The sequence below is a fragment of the Hemitrygon akajei genome, chromosome 26, assembly GCF_048418815.1.
Source record: "Hemitrygon akajei chromosome 26, sHemAka1.3, whole genome shotgun sequence".
Lineage (NCBI taxonomy): Eukaryota > Metazoa > Chordata > Chondrichthyes > Myliobatiformes > Dasyatidae > Hemitrygon > Hemitrygon akajei.
Genome location: NC_133149.1, coordinates 34906336 through 34927973, shown reverse-complemented (window position 1 = coordinate 34927973; position 21638 = coordinate 34906336). Strand labels below are relative to the sequence as shown.

General features: G+C 40.7%; 1 protein-coding gene across 7 annotated transcripts in view; it reads right to left on the bottom strand.

Moving 5' to 3' along the window:
* Positions 1-4198: 4198 nt before the first annotated feature.
* Positions 4199-21638, bottom strand: part of hoatz (HOATZ cilia and flagella associated protein) — a 72595-nt gene continuing 55155 nt past the window's right edge. For 4 of the 7 annotated variants that reach the window (XM_073029851.1, XM_073029854.1, XM_073029852.1 and 1 more), the window contains one exon: positions 17725-17880. In XM_073029851.1, the coding sequence (XP_072885952.1) occupies positions 17811-17880 (70 nt within the window). In that variant the 3' untranslated portion in view covers positions 17725-17810. Of the gene's footprint in view, positions 4300-8584; positions 8711-17724; positions 17881-21638 lie in introns of those variants that run through there. The other 3 variants (XM_073029849.1, XM_073029850.1, XM_073029853.1) reach the window with 2 other exon arrangements.

Here is a 21638-nt window from a genome sequence, read left to right as displayed (position 1 = left end):
AAGTCCCAGTATCTCTATCCATTCTAGTAAGTTTATTTTTGTTTTGTTTGCCTAGAGATAGAGCATGGTAAAAGGCCGTTTTGGCCCAACCAGCCCTTTAGCACACAATTGCACCCACGTGAACAATGAACTTATTAACCGGTATATCTTTGAAATGATGGAGGAAACCAGAGCACCCGGAGGAAACCCATGTGGTCATGGAGAGAATGTACAAACTCCTTACACACAGCCGCTGGAGTTGAACCCGGGTCGCTCATGCTGCAAAGTGTTGCGCTAACCACTACACTACAATGCCACCCATATTCTGGAAACTGACTGTGTAAGTCTTTTCTGGACCTCTCTAAAGCCTTTGCATCCTCCTTATAAAGAAGAGATTGAAAATTAACACAATGCTACAACACCCATTTTTCTAAAGGGTCAGTGTGACTTCCCTGATTTTGAATTCTTGCCCAGACTGTTGGTCCTATTAATTATTTATCAACCTGCTCTGTCACTTTCAATGACTTGTACACCCATACCCCAGGCCAATCTACTTCTGCATACATTCTTTATTCTGGATGCATTTCCTCATTCTTCCTACATCAGCATTCTCTACATTAAACTTCATCTGCCACCCATTTCACCAGCTTGTTTACATCCTGCTGCAACATTATTCTCTTTGCAGTTCACAAAGTTAGAAATAGAGGCTTGTAGCAGGACATTAATATAAATCTAGAAAACCCAAGACCTTAACACTGATTCCTGGAGAATGCCACATTTCATTTTTCCCCAGTATGAGAAACAACCATTCATCCTGACCCTCCGTTGACTGTTATTCAGACAACCTTGCACCCAAGCTATCGTTTTAATGTGGCACGTTATCAAAAGCCCCCACCACATTGACTGAATTACCCTCATTGACTCTTTCTGGTACCTCTTCAAAAAATTCTATCCAATTGGTTACATCTATTTGCTGCTAACAAATCTGTACTGGCTTGCTAATTTAATTAATTTTCTTACAGATTACTATTAATCTTGTCCTGGATCAATGTTTCTGAAAGCTTTCCCCACCATGAGGTTAAACTGACTGGCATACACAGGAGTGGAGTGATGTGGATTATGTACAGGCAGAAAATATTTAGTTTAATTTAGATTCATGCCTGGCACAGAGACTGTGTGTTGAAGGGCCTGTTCCTAGGTTGCACTGTTCTATGCTCCATTTATATCATTATGGTGCTTACCGTCAAACCCTTTTGTAACCAAGGGAGTAACATACCCACTTTCCAGTCCTCTGCCATGACCCTTGTATCCAAAAAACCATGAATGATTCCACTCAATGTCCTCCTATACTTTCCTCAGAATCCTCAGGTGCATCCCATCCAGTCCTGGCGATCAGCCGACTCTTTTCAGATACTTTGTTCCACCAATTTTTACCGTGCATACTGTCTCAACCATCTTATCGTCATTATTAATTTGAAAATATTCTCTTTTCTGTTTTTTCTATGTTGGCCATCTATTAGTTTGTGTGTATGAGAGAGGGGGTAGGGGGTTGGGGGTTAGATGCTATTGTCATTGCTCTTTTCTGTGAGGGAGGGGGTGTGGGGAATTTGGGGTTTGCAAGTTTTGTTTCTTTTTCCTTTTCACGTGAGGAGGGGGTTCATGTCTTTTTCTTTCAACAACTCCTGTGGGTTTTTTTTTGTATTTCATGGCTATCTGGAGAAGACAAATATCAGAGTTATATTGTACATGCACACTTTGACAATAAAATGAACCTTTGAACCTTTGAAGATACAAAGCATTCATTTAGATGTATAAACATTAGCCTCAGCATCCAAAGACTGCAGAAATGGGACTGAATAGATTTACACTATAAAACTCTGCATGAACTCAATAAACTGAATGCCTCCATTTAGGCCATAATGATTATTTGATTCTATAATCTTACTCTTGCTTGTGGGGCCTTGCCGTCCATAAAATTGGCGGCTGTTCTTGCCTACAAATCAATACCTAGACTAGAATTAATTACTTTGAAAATTGGCTTTGAAGCATATTAGAATGTGCTGAGGATGTAAAAAGATCAAAATAAATATAATATTTTCCTTCTTTTATCTATAAGGCTCTTACTTTAAACATGTTTAAAGCCCTTAAGTAATACTGCTTTTTAAGCATTACCTAATGTATAGCCACAGTAAAATCTGTCTGCTGTATTACATTGATCAATGCAATTTGTCCAAGTATCCCTGAAGATAATGAATCTCCTTTATTTGTTATCCACCCACATTGCTTCATGTCACCAGTAAAGTTAATGACTTTACTGCAAGTCTGAAGGAAATCTGTATTAGCCTATTTTGTGCTTACAGACACCCTGTACTGCATTGTTAACATCATTGAACAAGAGAACGGACCCAATCTCAATGGGGCAGTTCTGACTATTTAATCTTAGACAGACACCTTCCATTTATCATAATCTTCATCAATCATTAATTTAATTTCATGTGAAGCATTCACCATCTTCTTTATGAGCCTTGATGTATGACACAAAGAGCTTGGCTTCAATCATTCCTTCTTACGCCTCGTTGTCAAATCATTGGTAACCATGTTGGCGAACATTTCACATCATAATACTTTGACCAAGCAATTGAAAAACAGAAAATAATGAATCCTCTCCTCTCAGATTCCTTCTTCTCCAGCCCTTTATCTATCCCACATACCTGGCTTCACCTATCATCCTCCAGCTAGCCTCCTTCCCCTCCCCCCACCTTTTTATGTTGGTGTCTTCCCCCCTCCTTCTCAGTCCTGAAGAAGGGTCGCAACCCAAAACATCGACTGTTCATTCATTTCCAAAGATGCTGCCTGACCTGCTGAGTTCCCCAGTATTTTGTGTGTGTTGCAGAGAATAATTAATGCGTAGGTGATGGGGTATATATAATACATCCCCAAGCGACAAGATAAAAGATCAAGACTAGTTTAATTTGTACATCAAAACATACAGTGAAATACATCATTTGTGTTAACGACCAACACACTTGGGATGTACTGGGGGCAGCCTTAGTGTTGCCATGCTTGTAGTGCCAACAGAGCACACCCACAGCTTACTAACCCTAACTTGTACATCTTTGGAACGTGGGAGTAAACTGGAAACCAACATGGTCCTGGGGAGAACTTATAAATTCCTTACAAATTGAGCCATGATCTCACAGCTGGCATTATAAAGCATTGTGCTAACTGTTACACTACCATGCTGCCCACAAACATCTCCCCATTGGGGAACTGAACCCCGAACTCTCACATGACAGGTAGGGATACTAACCATAATACTAACAAGGAACTGATGGACTGATGAACAGGCAGACAGACCAGAAGAGAAAGAACATTAATGTTCTTTCTTCAATAAGCTTCCATTTGTCATCCTCCATACACTTCATTTCATCCACATCTCTGCTCTCCAGTTGCTAAACTTCATTTGCATGGGGCTTTCTCCATCCATCACTCCTGCCCGCACTGTCCTACTCCTAGCTTTCCAGTGTTGTCCACCTCAATTCTAAAATTCTCCTCCTTGCTTTCAAAAGTTCTTCAGTTCTGAGACTATACCAGATGGAGTGCAGAAAGATGAGGGGGAATCTCATTGAAACCTACCAGATACTGAAAGGCCTGGGTAGAGTGGACATGGGGAAGATATTTCCATCAGCAGGAGAATCTAGGATCCGGGGGCACATCTTTAGAACAAAGGATGTAGTTTTTGAACTGAGATGAGGAGGAATTTCTTCAGCCAAGAGGTGGTGAATCTGTGGAATTCATTGCACATTTGGGTTGTGGAGCCCAAGTTGTTGTGTGTATATAAGTCAGAGACTCATAGATTCTTGATTGGTAAAGGTTCTTAAAGGTTAGAGGGAAAAGGCAAGAGAATGGGGATAAGGAAAAGAAAGAGCCATTATTGAATGATAAAGCAGACTAGATGGACTAAATGGACCTAATTCTGCTCCTGTATTTTATGGTCTTATGGTTCCGAGTTCTCAGCTTTTAATTTTCTTCATAAAACCTGCTACTTTATTAAGTTTTTTGCTCATTTGTTCTGATCTATTGCCAAGAACAGTTTCTCCTGGAGGAGAGTCTGGAAGCAGTTCTCAGGGGTCACAGCTCTGAAAAAGGGAATGGCCTATACAAATGAAATGAAGAAAAAATTGGACAACTGTGAATCTTTGAGACTTGCAGTATTATTTATTCTTTATTTGCAAAATGAGTCTTCTTTTGAACATTTTGTTCGTCAGTGTTTATGTATAGTTTTTTCACAAATTCTATTGTTTATTTTCATGTAAATGCCTGTAAGAAAATGAATCTCAAGTTAGTTTGTGGTGACATATATGTATTTTTATAATACATTCACGTTGACTTTGATAATTACGCTCAAAGCACAAAGCAAGAGTTTTGAGTTAAGAAGATATTAAGATAAAATAAGAAAGTAAGTGTATCCGAGGATCAGAAATGCTCTTATTGAATAATGTAGCAGGGTGGAAGACTCATTGGTTGAGCCCTGCTCCCATTGTATTCCTGTTCTTCCATTACTTAGGTCTCCATACCCTGGGAGAGATTATGCACTGCCGTGTTATGTCCAGACTGTAATACACTATCACATTGGATGGCTACATAGTGTGAGTGGTACTCTCCTGAGTATTAATTAACCTCTGATTCTGTAGATCACTACCTGTTTCCCAGTTATGTTTATTCCATGTGTGGCCACTCATGATATTTGTTATTCTGTGTAATCCCTGCCCTCCCAAACCATCTCCAGTTATTAATTCTCTGGTTATTGGTGATTCAACGTGTGACTTTTAATTTCCGTACAGCTGTCACAATGCTGATTATGAGTTCTTCTAGTATATGCAATTTCCTCTGGGTGTGGATGTTTCAATCTGTTTTGCTCTCTCATGGTTGTTATACTATTATGAACACTTTTGTGATTTTTATTCAATGTGTGACTTAGTATTGGTCAGTCCGTAGATAACTGTGGCAGAGTGGTGCAGTCGTCGGTGTTGCTGCTTTAAAGCTCCAAGGGCTTGGGTTTGATCCTGACCTGGGTTTGTCTGCACAGGGTTTGCATGTGACTACATTTCTGCTGAGCTGCTGGTGTGGATTCAATAGGCTCAGTTGTGTCATAGTAAACAAGGAACCCCTGGATATTTCTGAGTGATTATTTCCTGGTTGTTGGCTATTCTCAAAACAGCTTGCAAACAAGGCTTGAAACCATCCCATTAAATACTGTCAATGAGTCCAGTGAGTAATTAATATTGTGTACAGTTATGTTTTAGAAAGATGTGTTTTAATGTTCCTCCTGGGTACTCTGTACATAAATCAAATTAAATTGTTGTACTTCATTGATGGAATGAGTGTAACGTAAATTATTATTATGATGCAACTATAGCTTAATCTGCTTGCACAAGCTTTGTGGTTTACAACACCCTCCCTGGAGAACAGGAAGAAATCTTACTGACGTCCCTAGTAGCCCAGAGGTTTATGGATGCTCTCAAAATGTTGCCATTAGCTTTCACTCTGATTGAGTATTGGGACCAGGAGCTGCAGCATCTTATTTCAGCAGGTAGTGGGTGAACACATCTCTCAGAGCTCAGCCTGCTCTCTGCTGTGGTTTCTGTTTGAAACATTATTCCCTGGAGTCCTCACAACACTTCTTTTGTTCACTAGTTTCTGGTTGCTGCCATCACTCCACCCAAATTCTCTCCAAAAAAGCACTAATTCATACCGTGTGGGCAACACAGTAGCATAGGAGTACGCACAACACTTTCCAACACCAGCTGAAAGATCAGGGCTCGATTCCTGCCACTATTTGTAAGGAGTTTGTACGTTCACCCTGTGACCATATGCATTTCCTTCAGGTGTTCTGGTTTCTTCCCACATTCCACAAATGAATGGGCTAGGGTTAGTAATTTATGAGCAAGCTACAGTATGTTGGTGCTATAATCATGATGATACTTGTGGGCTGGTCATTGACACAAATGGTGCATTTCACTGCATGTTTCAATGTACGTGTGACAAATAAAGCTAATCTTTCTTTCTTTCTAAAAGTGTCCTTCTTTCCCAGTTATTGTTCACCTTGGAATATATTGTACTTCTTGAGAATATATATTTATGGACATCTTATCAAAGGTCTCTGCATTGGACCTTATTCAGAAATGGGAGCATTATATGCAAAATAACAAATTATAAATCTGCTTATCCAGGAATACCTAGATACATATTATGTACTAATAGCTGGGTGTAGATTACATACTGTACAGAATAATCAGATTTGTATCATATGCAGAGTAACCATTAACTAGATACTATAACCAATAATTGAATATATTGTCAGAATTGGAATCAGGTTTAATATCATTGGCATATAGTATGTCGTGAAATTTGTTGTTTTTGCAGCAGCAGTACATTATAATACATAATAGAAAAATATGAATTACAGTAAATTTATATATGTAGTAGTTAAATTAAATAAGTAGAGCAAAAATAAAAATAAAAAAGTAATGAAGTGGTGTTCTTGGGTTCAATGTCCATTCAGAAATTGGATGGCAGAGGGTAAGAAACTGTTCCTGAATCATTGAGTGTGTGCCTTCAGGCTCCTGTACCTCCTTCCTGATTATACACATATAGAACAGGTGATAACCAAATATATGTTATATACAGGATGACTGATAACATCCAATAAGCTAAAATGATAACTAGGTTCATGTTATATTCAGAGTTGTAATAGCCAGATTGCACACAAAGGCACTTAGACACATTCAAGTAGAATGTTACAATACAGAAGCAAGCTATAAAACTTACTGTGCCTGCAGGGGGTTGTTAATTAAGCTACTAGATCGGTCCTTTATTTTTAGCCCCAGAGTTTGACAACTTTGCTCCTTCGTTTATTTAGTCAATTTTCTTTTGAGATACTGCTGTTCTATTTGCCTTCACCACTTCTTCTGTTTATTCATAGGCCTGAAGAGCTTCTGGCAAGACCAGCAACTTCCCCAACTTACCAAGAAAGTGATACAGCAGTAATCAATTATAATTAATGATGCATGACTAATGAAGGATGGCTCCTGCAACAGAAATGAAAAGTACTGTTGCCATGCAAGGTGAAGCAGGGATGGGAATTTCATTTTGGCTGAACGAAACAGAAAAATAGTAGGCATAATATCCTCATCATTGTATTAACACACACCAAACATCCTCTACATAGCACCATCCAGAGACAGAGAAGCAGTTTCAGTGACAGGTTACTATCGATGCAATGCTCCTCAGACAGGATGAAGAGGTCAATACTCCCCAATGCCATTAGGCTTTACAATTCTACTGCCAGGACTTAAGAACTTTTTAAAAGCTATTATTAATGCTTTTTGAGACGGTGATTTAGATGCATATCATATTTTTTTTTACTGAGTTAAGTATTGTATGTAATTAGTTTTGCTACAACAAGTGTATGGGACATTGGAAAAAAAGTTGAATTTCCCCATGGGGATGAATAAAGTATCTATCTATCTATCAAATAGTCCTCTTTGTGCTTTGCAAATCTCCAATGACAAGGATTTCAATTACACTGTAGTCATTTTCCACCCTTCATTTGGATTGAGTGAGATATGCCAACTAGTGGAGTGGTGTCGCAGCAGCAACCTGGCACTCAACGTCAGTAAGATGAAAGAGCTGATTGTGGACTTCAGGAAGGGTAAGACGAAGGAACACATACCAATCCTCATAGAAGGATCAGAAGTGGAGAGAGTGAGCAGTTTCAAGTTCCTGGGTGTCAAGATCTCTGAGGATCTAACCTGGTCCCAACATATCGGTGCAGTTATAAAGAAGGCAAGACAGCAGCTATATTTTATTAGGAGTTTGAAGAGATTTGGCATGTCAACAACTCAAGAACTTCTATAGTTTTACCGTGGAGAGCATTCTGACAGGCTGCATCACTGTCTGATATGTGGGGGGGGGGGGGGGGGGCGGCTACTGCACAGGATCGAAAGAAGTTGCAGAGGGTTGTAAATTTAGTCCTCTCCATCTTGGGTATTAGCCTACAAAGTACTCAGGACATCTTCAAGGAGCAACGTCTCAGAAATGCAGCGTCCATTATTAAGAACCTTCAGCACCCAGGGCATGCCCTTTTCTCACTGTTACCATCAGGCAGGAGGTACAGAAGCCTGAAGGCACACACGGTGATTCAGAAACAGCTTCTTCCCCTCTGCCATCCGATTCCTAAATGGACATTGAACTCTTGAACACTACCTCACTTTTTAAATATGTATTATTTCCATTTTTTGCACGATTTTTAATCTATTCAATATACACATACTGTAATTGATTACTTATTTATTATTTTTTTTTCTTCTCCTTTATTATGTATTGCATTGAACTGCTGCTGCTAAATTAACAACTTTCACGACACATGCCGGTGATAATAAACCTGATTCTTATTCATCAAGAAACCTCAACTCGTAATTCAGGGAATTTAAAATTAAATCTCACTCTGGCATTTTGAAGTTAATTCATTTAAAACATCATAAATAATATGGATGTTATCAAATCATAGTCCAAACACAATTATCAATACAGAATACAGGTTCATTTATTTATTGAAACATACAGTGAAATGCGTCATTGGATTAACAACCAATACAACCTCAGGATGTGTGACATCTTGCAAGGCAGGAGCCGTTTGAAAACTGCAAGTCCTGTTGGGAGTAAGTCACTGTTTGAGACAATAAAAAGAAAGGAGATGTAAGCAGGGTGGCTATTATGTGAGTGGGACAATATTAAAGTGGTCCAACTTCGGCTCAATACACTTGGACAAGCACAGGCACAGAATCTAAGTAAGTTTCCAGGAGGATTATTTTTCTGTTAGTTCATAGCTACTGTGCCGAAGATGGGTCTAGAGTTAGTGGTACGTTCCTCATGTGAGATGTGGGAACTTTGGGAGACCTCCAGTCTTCCTGATAACAACATTTGCACAAAGTTCACCAAGCTGCAGCTCCTTAGAGAGGTGTTAAGGAACTGGAGCTGCAGCTGGATGACTTTCGGCTCTTACAGGAGAATGAGGAGGTGATAGATAGGAGCAACAGGGAGGTGGTCACACCTAAGTTGCAGGAGGCAGGTACATGGTGACTGTCAGGAGAGGGAAAGGGAATAGGTAGCCAGTGCAGTGTACCCTATGGTCCTCAATAATAAGTATACTGCTTTGGATACTGTTGGGGTGTGGGGGAGAACCTGCCAGGGAGAAGCCACAGCGGTCAGGTCTCTGGCACTGAGTCTGGCTCTGTGGCTCAGAAGGGAAGGGGATGAAGAGGCGAGTTGTAGCCATAGGGGATTTGTTGGTTAAGGGAACAGAAAGGAGGTTCTGTGGATGAGAACAAGATTCCTGGATAGTTTGTTGTCTCCCAGGTGCCAGGGTCAGGGCCATGTTGGATCGAGTCCCCATCATTCTTAAGTGGAAAGGTAGCAGCCAGAGGTTGTGGCCCATGTCATTACCAGTGATATGGGTAGGATGGGCGACAAGGTCCTGCAAAGAGAATTCAGGGAGTTAGATGCCAAGTTAAAGGACAGGACCTCCAGGGTTGTGATCTCAGGTTTGCTATCTATGCCACGTGCTAGTGAGGCCAGAAATAGGAAGATCATACAATTTAACACGTAGCTAAGGAGTTGGTGTAGGGGGGGAGGGCATCAGATTTTTTGGATCATTGGGTTCTCTTCCTGGGAAGGTGGTACCTGTACAGATGGGACGGTTAGCACCTGAACTGGAAGGGGACTAATATACTAGTGGGAAGGTTTGCTAGTGCTTCCTGGGGGGGAGATGGGAACCAGAGTGTCAGAACAGATAGTGGAGTGGTTGTGGTGAAAGATGTTGTTAAGCTGACATGCAAAGTCAGGAATCAAAAGGTTGAGCATGGTGGGACTAAGGTTCTGAGTTGTGTATATTTCAATGCAAAGAGTATTGTAGGAAAGGCAGATAAGCTCAGGGCATGGATCAACACATGTGGAATTATGACATTGTAGCCATCAGTGAGACTTGGTTTCAAGAGGGACGGGACTGGCAGTTCAGTGTTCTGGGGTTCTGTTGTTTGAGACATGATAGAGCAGGAGAGATTAAAGAGGAAGGGGGTAGCATTAACAATCAGGGGAAACGTCATGGCAGTGCTCAGTCAGAACAGATTGAAGAGCTTGTCTAGTGAGGCTTTATGGGTGGAACTGAGGAATATGGAAGGTATCATCATATTAATGGGATTATTACAGACCACCCAACAGTCTGCAGGATTTAGAGAAGCAAATTTGTAGAGAGATCGCAGACTGTTGCAAAAAACATAAGGTTGTGATAGTAGGTGATTTTAACTTTCCACATATTGACTGGGACTCCCACACTGTAAAAGGGCTGGATGGGAAAGAGTTTGTCAAATGTGTTCACACAAGTTTCCTTAATCAGTACCTAGAGGCCCCAACTAGAGAGAGTGTGATACTAGATTTCCTAATAGGGAATGAGACAGGGCAGGTGAGAGAAGTTTGTGTAGGAGAACACTTTGCATCTAGTGATCATAATGCCCTTAGTTTCAAGGTAATTATGGAAAAGAATAGGTCTGGTCCACAGGTTGAGATTCTAAATTGGAGAAAGACTAATTTTGATGGCATCAGAAAGGGTCTGGCAAGTGTGGAGTGGGGCAGGTTTTCTGGCAAAGGTGTACTTGGTAAATGGGAGGCTTTCACAAATGAAATTTTGAGAGTACAGAGTTTGTATGTCTCTGTCAGAATGAAAGGCAATGACAACAGGTGTAGGGAACCTTGGTTTTTGGAAGATACTGAGGCCCTGACTAAGAAAAAGAAGGAGGTGCATAACAAGTATAGGCATGCAGGAAAAAATAGGTACTTGAGTATAAGAAATGCAAGAGAACACTTAAGAAGGAAATCAGGAGGGCTAAAAGAAGACATGAGGTTGCTCTAGCAGACAAAATGAAGAAGAATCCCAAGGGCTTCTTCTGATATACTGCATTAAGAGCAAAAGGATAGGATTTGTCCTCTGGAAGATCAGAGTGGTAATCTATACATGGAGCCAGAAGAGATGGGGGATAGATAAATTCCCAGGACTTACAAAGTGTTCCCTCGGACCCTGCGGGAGGCTAGTGCAGAAATTGCAGGGACCCTAGCAGCAACATTCCCTCTAATTTGTAATGACCATAGAACCATAGAACATTACAGCACAGAAACAGGCCTTTTGGCCCTTCTTGGCTGTGCCGAACCATTTTTCTGCCTAGTCCCACTGACCTGCACCTGGACCATATCCCTCCATACACCTCTCATCCATGTACCTGTCCGAGTTTTTCTTAAACGTTAAAAGTGAACCCGCATTTACCACTTCATCTGGCAGCTCATTCCACACTCCCACCACTCTCTGTATGAAGAAGCCCCCCCTAATGTTCCCTTTAAACTTTTCCCCCTTCACCTTTAACCCATGTCCTCTGGATTTTTTCTCCCCTAGCCTCAGTGGAAAAAGCCTGCTTGCATTCACTCTATCTATACCCATCATAATTGTATATACCTCTATCAAATCTCCCCTCATTCTTCTACGCTCCAGGGAATAAAGTCCTAACCTATTCAACCTTTCTCTGTAACTCAGTTTTTCAAGTCCCGGCAACATGCTTGTAAACTTTCTCTGCACTCTTTCAACCTTATTAATATCCTTCCTGTAATTCGGTGACCAAAACTGCACACAATACTCCAAATTCGGCCTCATCAATGCCTTATACAACCTCACCATAACATTCCAACTCTTATACTCAATACTTTGATCTATAAAGGCCAATGTACTAAAAGCTCTCTTTACAACCCTATCTACCTGTGATGCCACTTTTAGAGAATTATGTATCTGTACTCCCAGATCCCTCTGTTCTACTGCACTCCTCAGTGGCCTACCATTTACCTTGTATATTCTACCTTGGTTTGGCCTTTCTAAGTGCAATACCTTACACTTGTCTGTATTAAACTCCATCTGCCATTTTTCAGCCCATTTTTCCAGCCGGTCCAAATCCCTTTGCAAGCTTTGAAAACCCTCCTCATTGTCCACTACACCTCCAATCTTTTATCATCAGCAAATTTGCTGATCCAATTTACCACATTATCATCCAGATCATTGATATAGATGACAAATAACAATGGACCCAGCACTGATCACTGTGGCACACCACTAGTCACAGGCCTCCACTCAGAGAAGCAATCCTCCACTACCACTCTGACTTCTCAGTGTACGCAAAAATCTTGTGCTGAGTATTTTTTTTTGCCCAGTGACGACATGTGTGCACTGAATAATTTCTTCAATAAAAACAGTATAAATAAGCCAGTTCTAAAATCTGCAGACAAATCATCACAAATTCCACGCTGTCAACACTGTCCGCATCAGAAACCGAAAAAGGAAATGTGATTGTGTATGATCGTGAAATATACTTAACATTCCAGTGAGATAGAGGATGACAACCTTTTGTGCGCCGTTTACATTCCTTTGTGCGCCTATAGCAAAAGATGTGTGCACATGCACACACCTTAGAGGGAACATTGCTGAGCACAGATATTTAAAACATCCTTAGCCATAGGTGAGTTCCAGAGGATTGGAGGGTAGCTAATGTTGTTCCGTTGTTTAAGAAAAACTCTAAGAATAAGCCAGGAAATTATAGACCACTGAGTCTGGCATCAGTAGTGAGAAAGGTATTCTAAGGGACCAGATATATCAGTATTTGGAAAGACACGGACTGATTCAGGACAGTCAACGTGGCTTTGTGCATGGTAGACCATGTCTAACCAATTTTACAGAGTTTTTCGAGGAAGTTACAAGGAAAGTTGATCAAGGCAAGGCAGTGGATGTTGTCTACATGGACTTCAAGAAAGGCCTTTGACAAAATCCCTCATGGGAGGATGGTCAAGAAGGTCTCAGTCACTTGGCATGAAAGATGAGGTAGTAAATTGGATTAAACATTGGCTTTGTGGAAGAAGCCAGAGAGTAGTAGTAGATAGTTCCTTCTCTGATTGGAGGCCTGTGTCTAGTGGTGTGTCGCATGGATTGGTGCTGGATCAATTGTTGTTTGTCATCTATATCAATGATCTGGATGATATTGTGGTAAACTGGATGAGCAAATTTGCAGATGACCCCAAGGCTGGGGATGTAGTAGACAGTGAGGAAGACTATCAAAGCTTGCAGTAGGAGCTGGACCAGCTGGAAAAAAAGACAGAATTGAATGCAGTAAATGTGAGGTGTTGCACTTTGGGAGCACCAACCAGCGTAGGACTTGCACAGTGAGTGGTAGAGAACTGAGGAGTACAGTATAACAGGGGGATGTGGGAATACAGTTTCATAATTCATTGAAAGTAGTGTCACAGGTAGATAGAGTTGTAAAGAAAGCTTTTGGCACATTGGCCTTCATAAATCAATGTATTGAGTAAAGGAGTTGGGATGTTATGTTGAAGTTGTATAAGACATTGCTGAGGCCAAATCTGGAGTAATATGTCCAGCTTCAGTCACCACCTACAGGAAAGATGTAAATAAGATTGAAAGGGTGCAGAGTAAATTTACAAGGATGTTGCCGGGCCTTGAAGATCTGAATTAGAGAGGAATGTCAAATAAATTAGGACCTTATTCCCTAGAATGTAGAAGACTGAGGGGACACTTGATAGAGTTATACAAAATTGTAAGGAGTATAGATATAAATGCAAGCAGCCTTTTTCACTGAGGTTTCGTGAGATTAAAACTAGAGGTCATGGATTAAGATTGAAAGGTGAAATGCTGAAGGAGAACTTCTTCACTCAGAGGGTGGTGAGAGTGTGGACCGAGCAGGCAATGCAAATAGTGGATGCTGGGTTGGTTTCAACATTTAAGAGAAATTTGGATAGGTACATGTTTGAGAGGGGCATAGGAGGCTATGGCCCGCGTGCAGGTCAATGGGACTAGGCAGATTAATGGTTTGGCATGACTAGATAGGCAGAAGGGCCTGTTTCTGTGCTGGAGTGTTCTATGACTACTCTATGTGCTGGGGTCAGCCCACAAGTGTCACCACTCAATAACAACAACACAACATGAAGAAAACAAAACAAAAAGACTTCAGGATTAAATGGTTTGTCATATGAAGAGCATTTGATGGCTCTGGGCCTGTATTCACTGGAATTCAGAAGAATGAGGGGTGACCTCAATGAAACCTATTGAATGGCGAAAGGCCTTGATAGAGTGGATGTTTCCTATGGTGGGAGAGTCTAAAACTGGAGGACACAGCCTCAAAATAGAGAGTCATCCTTTTAGAATGGACTTGATGAATTTCTTTAGCCAGAGAGTGGTGAATCTGTTGAATTCTTTGCCATTGGCAGCTGTGGAAGCCAAGTCTTTATGTATATTTAAGGCAGATATTTTAATAGATTTTTAATATATTTTAATAGATTCTTGATTGGTCAGGGCATGAAGGGATTCGGGGAGAAGGCAGGAGATTGGGGCCAAGAGGAAAATTGAACCAGCCATGATGAAATGGTGGAGCAGACTCGACGGACCAATTGGCCTCATTCTGCTCCTATATCTTATGGTCTTAAAAGTCCCTTTCCTCCCTCCCACTCACTCACACACAGACAGGCTGCCTCCGAGCCTCCAGTGGACTTGCAGACTTCAGCAGCAGATATTCAACCATCGATTTCTGACACGATGACTCAGGGGCTTCGACCATCAGGCAGGCCTCGACTTCCAGATTCACTGACTTCAAATTGTAGAAGTAAACCTGCCACCCTAACTCTGCATCTGACCTGGGTTTCTCCAAAGCCACATCAACATAGTTAGGTGTTGACTAATAAGGAATTGTAATTACTCAAGAAAAAGGACCACCACCACCTTCTTAGGGCAACCAGGGAAGTGCATTAAATGTTGCATCACTAACAGTATTTACAACCTAAGAATGTGAGCACCATTAATGCTCTCCAGTGCATTTCATAATTGGCAAGCTTTCCAAAACATTTGTTCCCAGTTGTAAATTAGAATTTAATTACAACTGTAATTATGGCTTGGTTTTTGTATACATACCACATGAGAGCATGTGTTTTGTGGGACTAACATAGGTTATGCCACTATCAATCATGAGGGCTCGAAAATGTTTTACCAATTGGATTTGCTGGGGGTATTTCCAAGTAGGTCAGAAAGGGAGAGAATGTATGTTTATATTCTCTCTTTCAGAAGTATCCTAATGATGACATATAAACATAGGATTATTGAAATTAGAATAACATCATTGCTGCTGATAAAAGTGACCAACGTTAAAGGGCAGTATAATAGTGTAGCAGTTTATACAATATTTTATAGTGCCACAAATCACTAATCAGGGTCCATTTCTTGTCCGTAAGGAGTTGGTATGTTCTCCCCATGACCACCATCAGTTTCCTCTGGGTGATTTGTTTTCCTTCCACATTCTAAAGACATATGATTAGGGTTGGGTTTAGTGAGTTATGGGTATGCTATGTTGGCACCAGAAGCATGGTGACTCTTGCAGGCTGCCCCCAGCTCAATCCTCGGACTGTGTTGGTCATTGACGCAAGACAATGTTTTTCACTGTGTGTTTCGATGTTTCAATGTTCATGTGACAAATAAAGCTAATCTGTCTTTATCTTTGATTTCTGGCTCAGATTCATCATGAGGTGCAGGGCAGAATTTAATCAGGAGCATATTCAGGATATTTCAATGTATTTCAGACACTGAAAGTTCTTTCAAAGTCTAGTTATTACAGTTTTGTAGACAAATTTGGTATACTAAGCAATAAATTGAATGATCAGATATTGTTTTGTGCCTCTGGTTGAGGTATTAACTTGTCCAGCATACGAGGAGAATTCCCATGTCTATTTTTGAATTGGATGCTTTAAGATTAGCTTTATATGTCATGTTTACATTGAAACATACAATGAAATCTTGAGGTAGCAGATTTGGCTTCAGACTAATGTTTAATTGAAATGTTTATTTGTGAATGTTCAACATAGCCTCAGCACTTTGAAGAGAATGGGACTGGTCTGAGAGCCAGTACAAACTCAAAAGTTCGAGTGACTTTTAATCAGCAGACATTTAACATCTTTGATTATTTAACTTTCCCACAGTACTGCCTGCGGGGAGCCTAAATAATGGAATAAGGTTTTAAAATGGGCTCAAACCTTTCACTTTCCACCTCAGAACTAAATATTGAAGCACTGAATCATAGGTACACACCTCAGCGTCAGTTATGAACTGAAATCCAGTTAAGGGATTATGGATATTTTAAGTATTTTGTGGTTCATTTGCTTTCTTCCTAGTTCTTGTAATTCATGATTTTCAATCACTAGGAGTATTAACTTAAATTCTCAATTGTTGTTTGCCATCATTGTCTGGGGTTTTCCTTGGGGTTATTAATGCACTCTACAAGTAGGGTTCTGTCAGTAAGAGATAAACTTTTCTTTGTACCTTCTCAGATAGCTGTCAAGGCTCTTAAAATATAACACTTCTCTAAACTCCACATTTTCAAATCAGGGGAAAATAGACATTGTAGAAATTCTAACCAACATTTCCTCTTGATAATAATAAAAACATCAGTGCAGACCAGACATTAAGCTTGCATGTTTCACTCTGTTAGGGGCATTACAGTGCTACTAGTTCCATGAATATAGATGGCAAACCTATGGAAAAGAGAAGCAGGATTGATAGTAATGTAAAATGAATGTAAATTTGTTGTCACCTGTTTTGCACAATTGCAAAACTAAAATTACTCTTTGCATCTTAGAAAATCAGGGGATATGGGGATAGTGATGGAAAATGGAGCTGAGGTAGAAGCTGTGATTTTTATTTAATGGCGAAACAGGCTCAAACAACCAATAGCTTATTCAAGCCTTTTCTTCCTCGCTTTTCTTGCTTAGTAGGGTTTTTTTTATTCACAAAATTTTCAATCCTTAAGATAATTTCCTCTTTTATGAGGCATTGTAAATGTTGTTACTTCGATGTACTTGTGCTATTTTTGAATAATAATAATAAAAAGATTTGAAAAGAAAGCTTATTCAAACCTTAATGTTCTTTTGTAAGACATCCACATCACATTGAAGGATGCCATCTCCTTGCTGTAACCTGATTGATGTGCTCCTATTTTTGAGTGATTAACAATGGTTGTAGGTTGCACCCAAAAGCTCAAAATGTTAATAGTAATGGAGAAAATGCTTCATGTGTGACTCAAGCTGTTCATGGTCTAACCTGTACAAACTACTTCTATGTAAGATTTGTACACGAAAAGTTGCATAATCTGACCTGAATTATTTTATTTAGAGATACAGCATGGAACAGGCCCTTCTGGCCCAATGAGCTGTGCCACCCAACAACCCACCTATTTAACACTAGCCAGATCATAGGACAATTTACAATGACCAATTAACCTACATCTATGGACTGTGGGAGGAAACTGGAGCACCTGGAAGAAACCCACATGGTCAGGGGAAGAACCTACAAACTCCTTACAGACAGCACCGAAATTGAACTCCGAACTCCGAGCTGTAATAGCATCGCACTAACCACTGCACTACCATGATGCCCTAGACTGCTGTGGTGATTTCTCTTGGAACAGTAAGCTCAAAATAAATCATATCAGTTGCTCAGACATGAGTATCTCTGCAGGTTTGTACTAGCTAGGCACTGAAGAGAGAAGTTATCAAATTAGAAAAGGTACAACAGAGACAACTAAAAAGCCAAATTAGTTACAGTTTAAGGAAACAACTGTTTATTAACTTGAAGTAAGTTGTTCATTTTTCCTTGAGTTATCTCTGTCTCCAGAAGATTTTCTTAACATTCAGTCAAACTGCCTCAGAGCTTGGTAAGTCTCCTGAGCCTCATTACTGAAATCTGGGCAGGCAGGCTCTCTGGAAGTAAACAGATGGTTAGTAAAACAGTTGAGCACCGAACTGTTCCCTGTCTAGGCCTACTGTCTGTCTAACATGCAGTTCTATACCTTTGACCCCTCATACTGATATTAGGAAATATGAGTATATACAGTATTATGTGTGACACAGTTCAAAATTGAAAACTTTTCAATAGACAATAGGTGCAGGAGTAGGCCATTCGGCCCTTCGAGCCAGCACCACCATTCAATGTGATCATGGCTGATCATCCACAATCAGTACCCCGTTCCTGCCTTCTCCTCATATCCCTTGACTCCGCCATCTTTAAGAGCTCTATTTAATTCTTTCTTAAAAGTATCCAGAGAATTGGCCTCCACTGCCTTCTGAGGCAGAGTATTCCATAGATCCTCTGAGTGAAAAAGTTTTTCCTCAACTTCATTCTAAATGGCCTACCCCTTATTCTTAAACTGTGGCTTCTGGTTCTGGACTCCCCCAACATCAGGAACATGTTTCCTGCCTCTAGCATGTCCAATCCCTTAATAATTCTACATGTTTCAATCAGATCCCCTCTCATCCTTCTAAATTCCAGTGTATACAAGCCCAGTTGCTCCAATCTTTCAACATATGACAGTCCCACCATCCCAGGAATTAACCTCGTGAACCTACGTTGCACTCCCTCAATAGAAAGAATGTCCTTCCTCAAATTTGGAGACCAAAACTGAACACAATACTCCAGGTGTGGTCTCACCAGGGCCCTGTACAACTGCAGAACGACCTCTTTGCTCCTAAACTAAACTCCCCTTGTTATAAAGGCCAACATGCCATTAGCTTTCTTCACTGCCTGCTGTACCTGCATGCTTACTTTCAGTGACTGATGTACAAGAACACCTAGATCTCATTGTACTTCCCCTTTTCCTAACTTGACACCATTCAGATAGTAACCTGCCTTCCTGTTCTTGCCACCAAAGTGGATAACCTCACATTTATCCACATTAAACTGCATCTGCCCACTCACCCAACCTGTCCAAGTCACCCTGCATTCTCCTAACATCCTCCTCATATTTCACACTGCCACCCAGCTTTGTGTCATCTGCAAATTTGCTAATTTCCAACAAATCATTGTAGAAATTGAAAGAAAGATAGACATCCTTGTAGGCCTGCAAAACCACAATATGTCAATAGTCCTCTTCACCAGATTTGGAATTCCACGTCACACAACTTACTTTATCTTGAAATACTTTTTTTAGATAGTAAAGAGTCTTTGGGTTATGAGATATAAATTCCCTCTTTGGGTGAAATAGGGGTAACAAGATTAGAATTACTAATTACCTTGTCCAAATGAATATTTTTCACATATGAACTGAGTCAGTAGGTATCAACAAGCTGCTTATCCATGACTGTCACATCAACATTCAGCTGAACACAGAGTTGTGAGTGAACTTGTTTCTCCTTTATTGGGTGCCTAGCTTATTATGCATAGACTAACTGGGATGCCTAGCTTATTAGAACATAGTGCAGGGGTTATGCAGCATCTTTTGGAGGAAAAATTGTTGATGTTTCAGATTGAGACCTTGCATCAAGACTGTGAGTGCAGAGAGAAGGTAGCTGGTATAAAGAGGAGAGGAGGAGGGGTGAGACAGGAGCCAGTAGATGATAGGTAGATTGAGGAGGGGTGAAGGATAACTGACAGATAGAGAGAGGTAGGAGGAGAAGATGTGTTGATAGAGGCAGCTCAATTGTAGATGATATGAACATAGCATAGTCTACAACCCAATGGTATGAACACTGAATTTTCCAATTTCAGATCATCTTTACTTCCTCCATTTCTCCCTCTCCCTCTGTCTCCCTCCTTTTGATCCACCTCCAGTCCATTTTTGGACAACGTACACAAGATGCTGGAGGAATTCCCATCACAATTTTGTCTCCTTCCTGATTCCATTCACCTCCTCCCTACACATTTTAACCACTGGATTCCGGTGCCTATCTAGTTCTATCTGCCTTCATCTCTTACTCAATAGCTCCAATTTTCACCAGATTCTAGCACTGATGGCCTTTGTTGCGTGTATAAAAGGAGGATGAATACAGGGCCCTGGTGGAGGACTTTGTCAAACAAAACATCTGTAGCTCAACATCAGTAAGAAAAAGGAGATGGCAATGGACTTTAGGAAGACTACGCCTGCACTGCTCCCTGTTACTATTCAATCAGAATTAGAATCAGAATCAGGTTTATTATCACTGGCATGTGATGTGAAAATTGTTAACTTAGCAGCAGCAGTTCAATGCAATACATAATCTAGCAGAGAGAGAAATAATAATAAATAAAATAAAACATAATAAATAAACAAGTAAATTAATTATGTATATTGAATATATTTTAAAAGATGTGCAAAAACAGAAATACTGTATATTAAAAAAAGTGAGGTAGTGTTCAAAGCTTCAATGTCCATTTAGGAATTGGATGGCAGAGGGGGAGAAGCTGTTCCTGAATCGCTGAGTGTGTGCATTCAGGCTTCTGTATCTCCCACCTGATGGTAACAGTGAGAAAAGGGCCCTTAATAATGGACACTGCCTTTCTGAGACACCACTCCCTAAAGATGTCCTGGGTACTTTGTAGGCTAGTGCCCAAGATGGAGCTGACTAGATTTACAACCCTCTGCAGCTTCTTTCGGTCCTCTGCAGTAGCCCCTCCATACCAGAAAGTGATGCAGTCTGTCAGAACGCTCTCCATGGTACATCTATAGAAGTTTTTGTACATTTACAGAAATTTTTGAGTGTGTTTGTTGACATGCCAAATCTCTTCAAACTTCCAATGAAGTATAGTCGCTGTCTTGCCTTCTTTATAACTGCATTGATATGTTGAGACCAGGTTAGATCCTCAGAGACCCTGACACCCAGGAACTTGAAACTGCTCACTCTCTCCACTTCTGATCCCTCTATGAGGATTGGTATGTGTTCCTTCATCTTACCCTTCCTGAAATCCACAATCAGTTCTTTCGTTTTACTGACATTGAGTGCCATGTTGTTGCTACGACACCACTCCACTAGTTGGTGTATCTCACTCCTGTATGCCATCTCGTCACCACCTGAGATTCTACCAACAATGGTTGTATCATCAACAAATTCATAAATGGTATTTGAGCTATGCCTAGCCACACAGTCATGGGTATACAGAAAGTAGAGCAGTGGGCTAAGCACACACCCCTGAGGTGCACCAGTGTTGATCTCAGCGAGGAAGAGATGTTATCATCAATCCACACAGACTGTGGTCTTCCAATTAGGAAGTCGAGGATCCAATTGCAGTGGGAGGTACAGAGGCCCAGGTTCTGCAACTTCTCAATCAGGATTGTGGAAATGATGGTATTAAATGCTGAGCTACAGTCGATGAACAGCATCCTGACACGGGTGTTTGTGTTGTCTAGGTGGTCTAAAGCCATGTGGAGAGCCATTGAGACTGTGTCTGCTGTCGACCTAATGTGGCAATAGGCAAATTGCAATGGGTCCAGGTCCTTGCTGAGGTAGGAGTTCAGTCTAGTCATAACCAACCTCTCAAAGCATTTCATCACTGTCGATGTGAGTGCTACCGGGCGATAGTCATTAAGGCAGTTCACTTTATTCTTCTTAGGCACTGGAATAATTATTGCCTTTTTGAAGCAAGTGGGAACTTCTGCTCGTAGCAGTGAGAGGTTGAAAATGTCCTTGAATACTCCTGCTTGTTGGTTGGCACAGGTTTTCAAAGCCTTACCAAGTACTCCATCGGGACCTTCCACCTTGCGAGGGTT